This window comes from Astatotilapia calliptera, chromosome 10 (genome assembly GCF_900246225.1).
Source record: "Astatotilapia calliptera chromosome 10, fAstCal1.2, whole genome shotgun sequence".
In the NCBI taxonomy this organism is placed as follows: domain Eukaryota; kingdom Metazoa; phylum Chordata; class Actinopteri; order Cichliformes; family Cichlidae; genus Astatotilapia; species Astatotilapia calliptera.
In genome coordinates, this window is record NC_039311.1 from 20,889,850 (window position 1) to 20,900,092 (window position 10,243).

General features: G+C 42.2%; 1 protein-coding gene across 1 annotated transcript; it reads left to right on the forward strand.

The window, feature by feature from the left end:
• The first annotated feature begins 3,789 nt into the window (after nucleotides 1-3,789).
• On the forward strand, nucleotides 3,790-9,170 carry yipf5 (Yip1 domain family, member 5). Its single transcript, XM_026182743.1, has 6 exons — nucleotides 3,790-3,895; nucleotides 4,668-4,785; nucleotides 5,092-5,264; nucleotides 6,741-6,886; nucleotides 7,607-7,788; nucleotides 8,010-9,170. The coding sequence occupies exons 2-6, from the start codon at nucleotides 4,676-4,678 to the stop codon at nucleotides 8,170-8,172; spliced, it is 774 nt and encodes a 257-aa protein (XP_026038528.1). The 5' UTR covers nucleotides 3,790-3,895; nucleotides 4,668-4,675; the 3' UTR covers nucleotides 8,173-9,170.
• Nucleotides 9,171-10,243: the final 1,073 nt, after the last annotated feature.

Consider the following 10,243-nt stretch of genomic DNA (forward strand, 5'->3'; position numbering starts at 1 on the left):
GCTCAGTGCTTGTCCTCTTAAATTATCTCACACTTCCTGTCTCTATTTGGTATCACTAGAGAATCATTTACTCAGGATATGAGTCAGAACCTAATAGGGTTACATACCAGATGTAAGTACAATAAGCAACACTTGAATTCATAAGAAGTAAAATTTGTTGTTTGTGAGACTTTGTTAAGCAAAGCTATACAAGGAATTTATCATTTTACATTATAAAAATGTGTTCCTGCTCTATTTCTGTGCACACTTCTAATTCTTTCCTGCAGCTCATCTTCCATTTTGTATGGGTCACTATGGAAACACAATTCATCAGCTTGTTCCCATGATATTTGCACCATCATGTTTCAGTATATATATATATATATATATATATATATAGTCAGGACGCCAGGTCAGGGGGGTGATATCATCACCCCCACCCGAGATTGGGTACATAGCCCCAAGTGCGATAGGAGAAGGACCGTTGAGTGCGAGAGGAACTGACCTGAAAAATAGGATCATGGCCAAGCTTGAAACCTGGATCCCCCGTAGCCGGTTACCAAGATTACGTGAAGTACCCTCAGAAGGTCTGCTAGATGATGTTAATGCAGCACTACGGGCAATACCTACAACCACGATTACCGACACTAACAAGCTGATCTACAATACGGCAGCAGTGATCAGTGAGATGCTTGGCTACAAGTTGAACAGCGACAAGGGGCAGTACCCTCCATGGAGAAGGAGGCTAGAGGGCAAGATCAAAGTAGCACGGAGGGAGGTTAGCCAACTAACGGAGTTGCAGCAAGGTGCGACAAATAAGGTGCCTAAGAAATACAGCAAGCTGTCCATACCTGAGGCCTTGGAAACTGCCAAGCAAAGACTCACAGCCTTGGCCAGCCGCTTGAGGAGGTACACCAGAGAGATAGAAGGCAGGAGAATAAACCAGCTGTTCTCCACAGAACCAGCAAAGGTGTACTCTCAGTGGCAAGGGAACAATAAGAGAACAGCACCACCAAGGCTGGAGACGGAGCAATACTGGAAGAGCGTATGGGAGAAGGACACAACCCATAACGGCAATGCTCAGTGGCTAGTGGATCTGAAGGCAGACCACAGCGACCTCCCTGAACAGGGTCCAGTAACCATCACAGTGGCAGATATCCAAGAAAGGGTCTCCAGTATGAAGAGTTGGACAGCACCAGGGCCCGACATGGTTCACGCCTACTGGCTGAAGAAGCTGACTGCACTCCACGAGCGTCTGGCAGCACAAATGAACCAGCTGCTAGTTAACGAGAGACACCCGGAATGGCTAACTGAAGGCCGGACGGTCCTGATCCCCAAGGACCCCAAGAAGGGACCGGTCCCCTCCAACTACCAACCAATAACCTGCCTCAGTACTACATGGAAGCTCCTGTCAGGCATCATATCGGTTAAGATGAACAGGCACATGGGTCAATACATGAGCAGGACACAGAAAGGAATTGGCAAGAATACCAGAGGCGCAAAACACCAGCTACTGGTAGACAGAACAGTCAGCCGAGACTGCAAGACCAGACTGACCAACCTGTGCACTGCCTGGATTGATTACAAGAAGGTCTATGACTCAATGCCCCACAGCTGGATACTGGAATGCTTAGAATTGTACAAGATCAATGGGACCCTAAGAGCCTTCATCAGGAACTCAATGGGGATGTGGCGTACAACACTAGAGGCCAACTCCAAGCCCATAGCACAAGTCACCATCAAGTGAGGAATCTACCAAGGAGATGCTCTGTCCCCACTGCTGTTCTGCATAGGCCTGAACCCCCTCAGTGAAATCATTAACAAGACTGGCTACGGATACCGACTACGGAACGGAGCAGTTGTCAGCCACCTCCTGTACATGGATGACATCAAGCTGTATGCCAAGAGTGAACGAGACATCGATTCACTGATCCAAACTACCAGGCTATACAGCAATGACATTGGAATGTCGTTCGGACTGGAGAAGTGTAGCCGGATGGTAACAAAGAGAGGGAAGGTAGTCAGAACTGAGGGGATTGAACTACCAGAAGGCAACATTGCAGACATAGAGGACAGATACAAGTACCTGGGGATCCCGCAGGCGAATGGGAACCACGTAGAGGCCGCTAGAAAAGCTGCAACCACCAAGTACCTGCAGAGGGTCAGGCAAGTCCTGAGGAGTCAGCTGAATGGTAAGAACAAGATCCGGGCCATCAACACGTACGCCCTGCCCGTGATAAGGTACCCTGCTGGGGTAATAGGCTGGCCAAAGGAGGAGATAGAAGCCACTGACATAAAGACAAGAAAGCTCCTTACCATGCATGGAGGGTTTCACCCCAAGTCCAGCACCCTGAGGCTGTACGCTAAGCGGAAGGAAGGGGGCCGGGGACTGGTGAGTGTCAGCACCACAGTCCAGGATGAGACAACGAACATCCAAGAATACATTGGGAAGATGGCCCCAACTGACCGAGTGTTCAGTGAATACCTCAGGCAGCAGAAACCCAAGAAAGAGGAGGGATACGAGGAACCATCATGGAAGGACAGGCCCCTGCACGGTATGTACCACCGGCAGATAGAGGAGGTGGCTGATATCCAGAAATCCTACCAGTGGCTGGACAAAGCTGGACTGAAAGACAGCACAGAGGCACTAATCATGGCAGCACAAGAACAAGCTCTGAATACAAGATCCATAGAGGCTGGGGTCTATCACACCAGGCAAGACCCCAGGTGCAGGCTGTGTAAAGATGCCCCAGAGACAATTCAGCACATAACAGCAGGGTGCAAGATGCTAGCAGGCAAGGCATACATGGAACGCCATAACCAAGTGGCCAGCATAGTGTACAGGGACATCTGTGCCAAGTATAACCTGGAAGTCCCGAGGTCAAAATGGGAGATGCCCCCAAGGGTGGTGGAGAATGACCGAGCTAAGATCCTGTGGGACTTCCAGATACAGACGGACAAAATGGTGGTGGCTAACCAACCGGACATAGTGGTGGTAGACAAACAGAAGAAGACGGCCGTAGTGATCGATGTAGCGGTGCCGAATGACAGCAATATCAGGAAGAAGGAACACGAGAAGCTGGAGAAATACCAAGGGCTCAGAGAAGAGCTCGAGAGGATGTGGAGGGTGAAGGTAACGGTGGTCCCCGTGGTAATCGGAGCACTGGGTGCGGTGACTCCCAAGCTAGGCAAGTGGCTCCAGCAGATCCCGGGAATAACATCAGAGATCTCTGTCCAGAAGAGCGCAGTCCTGGGAACAGCTAAGATACTGCGCAGGACTCTCAAGCTCCCAGGCCTCTGGTAGAGGACCCGAGCTTGAAGGATAAACCGCCCGCAGGGGCGTGCTGGGTGTGTGTGTATATTATTTAAAAATAAATTGATAATGATAATAATAATTTACTAAGAGGGAAAATTGCATGATTTTATGTTGTTTGACATTTCAAACTGACTGAATTTATCAGATAGCCACTACTACACACTTGATCTTTGGATATGGTGCATATGTAAATGCTCATATCAATACAGCAACAAAATCATTGTGTATAAGCCTCTTTAATCCCTGAGAAAAAAGTCACCGCAGCCCAGAAAACACAGAAACTAACAGTAATTGCCTTTATTTGCGAGGTGTGTAAACCGAGAAGTGACTGAAGTGTATACAAAGTCAAAATATGTATTCCTTGGTCTTCTGTTTTGTTTGTTTTTTTTTCTTCCTTTTGGTAGCAAGTGATTTTTATGGACGTGTAGTACCATCAATCGCCGGCAGGATGCGCCAGATATTCTGCGAGCAGGAATTTGTCAGTGGTCCCAACAATTTCCTGTTAGCGACGGCAGGTCCCGGAAGATTTACCTTTCTCCTGACACGTAGCAGCCGCAGCGAAGTTGGCAGGGCTCTGGGCAGAGTTATCACACAGCACAGGTAAGAGTTTGCATGACCGTGGTGTTTCATAGCGTGAGAATAGTGATTAAGTTTGAAATGTTGGATTGAGTAGTAAGCCGTCGCTGATATTTTGTGTAAGTTAGGTCTGTGTCGGCTATTATGGCTAGCATTAGCTAGCCAATTAGCTGCAGAGTTAACGGTACGTTAGCCTCCCAAAGATTAGTAGCTCAGTCTGTACCGAAAGCACCAGTTATTCATCTACGTGTCCGTGGTCGTAGCTGTTGAACCATTTTATAGATGGAACAGTTACTAACAATAAGCCAAGAAAATGCTTGAAGCATACAGCTTACGGAATTGGTTTGTTTTGTTAGCCGCTTTAGCACTGATGCGTTTAGGGACCCAACTAGCGTTAATTGTTGTGAGGCTTATTGTTATATCTTATTGTTAACAAACAAATGGAAGGTAAAAATTTTGTTTGTTTGTTTTTTTTTTTTTAAATATGACTACTACTGTCACGTGGCGTTGTTTGTGCATTTAGGCTTGAAATTTGGTCGCTGCGCATTTGTGTACGATGACGTGTTTAAAGGTGTCAGGTAATTAACACAAAAAGATTAAACGCAACTAAATGCAAAGGTTGACATTTCGGATAACAACACTGAGTATTTCTAATTGATATTGATAGCTTACGAAGGAAGATGGCATTGTTAAGCGAGTCTATGCTGTGCAGTGTAAGAGTGTTTTATCTGTATATAGAGCAGACGCATTAAAATAACTTTTCACGCTGATCGACTGTGTTTTCTTTTACTTTCAGAGTAAGAGATGTCGGGTTTTGACAACTTTAACACAGACTTTTACCAGTCCAGCTACAGTGTAGATGACCAAAGCCAAGCCGGCTATGGCTACAGCAACACTGACAACCCCTACAATAAGTAAGTGTATGAAGCCATTTTTAATTGATAATTTCTCAGCTGCTGGTACACTATTACTGGGCCATTTCAGGTGCTCAAAACTAATCTCCAGATCTTTTGGAAACTTGTGTATTTGACATGTAGTGCCATGTAAAAGTATTTTTTGCCTTCCTGATTTCCTAGTTTTTGCATATTTGTCACACAAATCATCAAACACATTTTAATATTAGACAAAGATTACCTGAGTAAATACAAAAGAGACGTTTCTAAAGCTTTTTTTTTTTTTTTAATTAAGTTTCCAGTTACTTATTATTGTGTATTTCCCAGGCCATATGGTCAATATGATTACTCCCAGCCCATGGGCTACTCATCCCCAGGAGTAATGCAGCCCCAGCAACCATACACCGGACAAATCTTCCAGCCCACACAGACCTACACACCATCAGCATCACAGTCCATGTACAGTAACAGTTTTGATGACGAGCCACCGCTGCTAGAAGGTATGTCAAGCACCAAGACTACATGCCGATGTGTTATGTCTGTCTGTCTGTCTGTCTGTCTATCAGCAAGATTGAGCAAAAATATTTCATTCCAGTCTCAATACTATAGAAAACCAGAGCAAAAGAGTAATCCATTAAATTATCTCGATTGCATTCTGTGAAATGTATCTCAATAGTTCTTCCAGTTATTCTTTCTTTTTAAGCAAGAAAGCTGACTAGTATGGTTGTTATCATTTGCTGAGAAAAATCATTTTACTTCTTGTTTCATAATACTATAAATTGAATGGCTTTGTTGAATTAAATCAGCTACTGCAAGTACTGTTTGTCAGTCTTTGATATGATTTCAAGGCAGTGTAGGAGGAGCTCCAGTTGAAGTCCCAACATGCAAAAGTTTAGCATTGTTGAAATCAGCCTTCAGTATCATCTCTGATATTCAGCAGAGAAACTGTCTCTCAAAGCATGAAATTAGAGTTTCACTCGCCTGTTGCAGTTGCTTCCAGACTCAGAGAATTTCATGACTACAAAACGATTTGATAGAATAAAAGCATTGATGGATCAAATGATGGAGTTCGGCCAAGTGTCTGCGTAACTGGCAGGCTTGATTTTTCTGACTGTTCTTGGCAGACCTATTGTTTTATTTTGCGTCTACTTACATGCTTGAGAAAGACTGCAGACATTTATTTATTTATTTTTAAGTGTTTCTGACTGTAGTGTTTGTAGATATTTGGTTCCAGTACTGTCTGTAGTCTTACAGTACCTTATCCCCAAAACAAGTATAAGTATATAAATCTGTACTCTGGGAAATCAGCACATTGTGTTTGACCGGTGTCAGTTGAAATTTTTGGTGTTAGTTTATCAAAATCCGGGTTAAAGACCTGAACTTGCATCTCTGCATTCAGAAATATACTTCCGTTATCTGTCATTTGACAATGATGATAATTTGTTTATGTGTAGCTGCTCCACAAACGCACAATATGTGCACTTGCCCACCCAGATGCATTTATATTGCAGTGTTGCTTATATGTGGAGATGCTTACACAAAACTATAAAAAGGCAGATTCAGTCTAATACAATTTACTCTGATGACTGATGATTACTCTGACCACCATCGATCCTGAACGTCGACTATTGGCACTACTTTACTTGACTTTGTCCTGCAGTTAAAACTGGATTCATCATATCTTCTCTGTACTCTTCTGTAATATGATCAGAATTCAGGGTAGAAAAAAAATAATACTGAACTGGTAATGGTTCATTGTGAGTTTCGTTTTAAGACTGAGCCATTATTTAGTTGGAAAATCTACAATTACGATTCAGATTTCAGGTGTGAAGACACACCTGAAAGCATTTCATCGAAGAAATCCCCGGTTGAGTATTTGTGGAGGACAGATGTGTTTGGAACCAATAGGGCCTGGTGTTTTTATAGAAAATAGTATAGTATAAATATCTGAAATGTCTCATCTCTTCTTCTCTTAGAATTAGGAATCAATTTTGACCACATCTGGCAGAAGACTCTGACGGTTCTCCATCCAATGAAAGTAGCAGATGGCAGCATCATGAACGAGACAGACTTGGCCGGGCCTATGGTGTTCTGTTTGGCCTTTGGAGCAACACTTCTTCTGGTAAATCATTTGGTTGATTTTTAGGTGAAAAATAAAAAGAAGATAAACTGGTAAAGACGAGTAATAGTACTTAAAAATAAGAAAATATTGGCTACTACATTAATAAAAGTGCCAAGTCTTAATTATAATTTGGGTAGATTGGTATCGATGTGTCAGAGGCTGTGTAGTCTTTTACATTACAAACTGTTAGCACTATCAGTAATGAAATTATCAGTAAAGTAAGTGTTCTGGTTTTGTTCAGTTGAACGTGCTCAAGTTATGAGAAAACTATGAATCTTTGTTTACCATGCACCATCTTTTTTTATGAGACTTATGCACAAGGCCTTCATCATGAGCTTCTGCTTCATTAGACTGTACCAAATTCATAGCTTTGATATCCACAGTAATTTTGTTTTTGTTTTACTTTTTTTAGTTTGAGTCTCATTATAATCTTGTGATCACAATCTCCTAGTGTGATCATTGAGTTAGATCTCAGTGTAAATGGCTGCTTCCAATCAAATCTGAGTCATGCAAATGGCTTTTTATTTATCAGCTATAGTTGAAACGGCACACAACTGCTGTGTAGTCAAATTATTTTTGTGTGTTCTGGCAATTAAATTACTGTTAAAAAACAAAAGCACAGAGCATATAACTGTACAAACTCAATGTGTGAACTGTTGGTGGGTGTAGTCTATATCTAATTGTGTGGATCTTTTTTTTCCCCCTCCTCTCTGTTTACAGTCAGGTAAAATCCAGTTTGGTTATGTGTATGGCATCAGTGCAATTGGCTGCCTTGGCATGTACTGCCTACTCAACCTCATGAGTATGACAGGCGTGTCGTTTGGCTGCGTGGCCAGCGTGCTGGGATACTGCCTCCTCCCCATGATCATTCTCTCAAGTTTTGGAGTTCTCTTCTCTTTACAGTGAGTATACAGGAAAACAAAAAGGTTTATGATTGTTAATGTAGCCTGCAAATCTGGCAAAAGGACTTTTTTAAAAAGATATAGTATTTATTTACTAGATTAATATACAATCTACTAGTTTAAAATAAAGAGTTTTGTCATATTATTGTAGTACAGCCCGTAAATAACATCAGTTATTAGTAGTAAGTCTAACTTTCTGCTTATTTTTGTGTCCTCTCTAGAGGCATGATGGGAATTATACTAACAGCAACAATTATTAGCTGGTGCAGTTTCTCAGCCTCGAAGATCTTCATCTCAGCGTTGGCCATGGATGGGCAGCAGCTGTTGGTTGCTTACCCATGCGCTCTGCTTTATGGGGTTTTCGCACTCATCTCCGTCTTCTAAAAACCGCAATTCATCAACAGTTTCAAATAACTGTTCCCCAGTTTCTGTAATGTCGGCCTAATTGGCGTAAGTGTAATTAGTGAAATTATTGGCTAATAATGCTGTTACTACAGAAAAGTGGGCGCTCCTGCCTAAATTGGTACCAGGATTTTTTTTCTGTCTTCTTTTATTGGCCTCCACCTTTCCCCACATTACAACTTGACCATTCGCAAGCTGGACTATATGGTGTCACACATGACTCCTCGTCGCCTTCCTCCCCTGATATGCGTCTTACAGGAGAAGACTGTCAACAAGCGTGCTGGGAGGGGGGATTTTCTGTGGACCGAGTCGAGCCTTAAATGGTCTTATACAGTCCTGTGATTTTTAAGGACATTAAGGGAACAAAGTGTTTTGGACACAGGTGGGAAAAAAACTGCAGTTTTCAAGAATAAAAATGAACCCTGCAATCTAATCTGAATTCAGCTAAAATCCCATTTGTCCTGATTTTTGTAAAAGCTTTTATGAGCGTTTTCTGCCTCCCATATATTTAGCAACAACAAGACTAAGGGAAACACCCACTTTCATTCTGCACAGGACTACATTAACAGCGAAGGGGTCGTCTCCTCCGCAACATCGCATTTTCTTCGCAACCGAAGAACCACAAACTTTATCAAGTGTGTCAGTTTTTGAACAGAAAGACAGCTGCTCTGCTACATCTAATGTATTTTATTATATTCTTTGGAGATTCCTTTGAGTTCTGATGCCTTTTCAGGAAGACAACAACAGTTTGCACAAAAACACTGCTCCCAAACCAAACCAGTTTGATCAAATGCTCAGAATTAATATTGGTAGAGATGCTGTATGTCTAGGTACAGAAGTGTCTCTATAGGTTTTCGTTCTTGTATGTATCCCTTTTCATCTCTTAAATCTTTATTTTTAGAGACGACTCACTTAATGCTTTGATGTGTCATCTGTTGTTCATGTCTTCTTATGCACATTAAAGTTGTTTTTGAAGGTTACCTGCTGTGTGGGTAAATGTTTCGGTGGTCACCCTAAGAAATTCTACGACCTCTATGAAGACTTAAAAAAACATTTTATTTGGGCCACGGACCCACTGTTGTTTGTTGGCTGGCAGAGAAAGAAACATTCAACATTCTCCTACAGTGCTAAAGCTTGGCCAAGTGAGGGCACTGTCAGCCTACAACTACAGACCCTCAGCTTCAGGTGTAGCCCATCTGCTATGTGGTGTGTGGAGGACATTAGAAAGATTACACTGAAATCCAATTTGTTCTGAAACAATGCCACATGTCCGCAAATGCAAGAACCTGCAGCTTCCTATTGAAATAATGGGTTCAAACCTGTTCTTTTCTTCACTCTTTTAGCTTTTCTTTGTTTTATACACACGCATACAAAGAGCATCCTTAAATGGATAATAACCCACTTTAGATAGATGAATAATTCAACAATTTAAAAAGGACCCCTTTTTTTCTATTCCAACAAACTTAACACCAAAACAAACTTAGCATTTCAAGAAGACCTAGTGGGAGAAGTCTGATCAAAGGCCCCTTCATATAGACATTCTGTGTATGTGTGGTCTTAATTTGAGTGTCAATTTCAACCTGTACTTTCATAACGTGTCAAAGCTATTAATGGATGGAAGACTGTAATGTTGCACTTTGATGCAGATGTTCTCAGTTTCTCGATTAATAAAAGAGTCATTTCAGGAATTTTTAACTCATGTTCACCGCATTGAGTGTCTCGGGTGCTCCAAATTATTATGCAGTTATGCATCGCCTCAGCTCTGGGGATCAATGAAGCCTTCTCTGTACGATAGAAGCGAACAGGATGTTGACATTCAAACATTCTAACGTACAGTATTTGCTTTCAGGCGGTTTCCAGAGCTCATAGATTTCAGTGCCTTGCATCTCCATTCACTCAGAGGTTCACTGTTACATTTTCCTCTTGGGCTTAGTTTTTTTTTTTTCCTTCTTTCTGTCAGTAGTTGCTGTGGGAATACTCTGCTCCCGTGGCAGTCCTGTGGTAATGTTAAGGAAAGGAAGTTGATACGTCTCATTTCCTATTTGTAAAGTAG

Excerpts from the sequence above, each read along its gene's own strand:
- yipf5 (XM_026182743.1), top strand. The coding sequence starts at position 4,676 with ATGTCGGGTTTTGACAACTTTAACACAGACTTTTACCAGTCCAGCTAC. Across the intron at positions 4,786-5,091 it reads ACTGACAACCCCTACAATAA|GCCATATGGTCAATATGATT; the intron begins GTAAGTGTATGA and ends TGTATTTCCCAG. Across the intron at positions 6,887-7,606 it reads TTGGAGCAACACTTCTTCTG|TCAGGTAAAATCCAGTTTGG; the intron begins GTAAATCATTTG and ends CTCTGTTTACAG.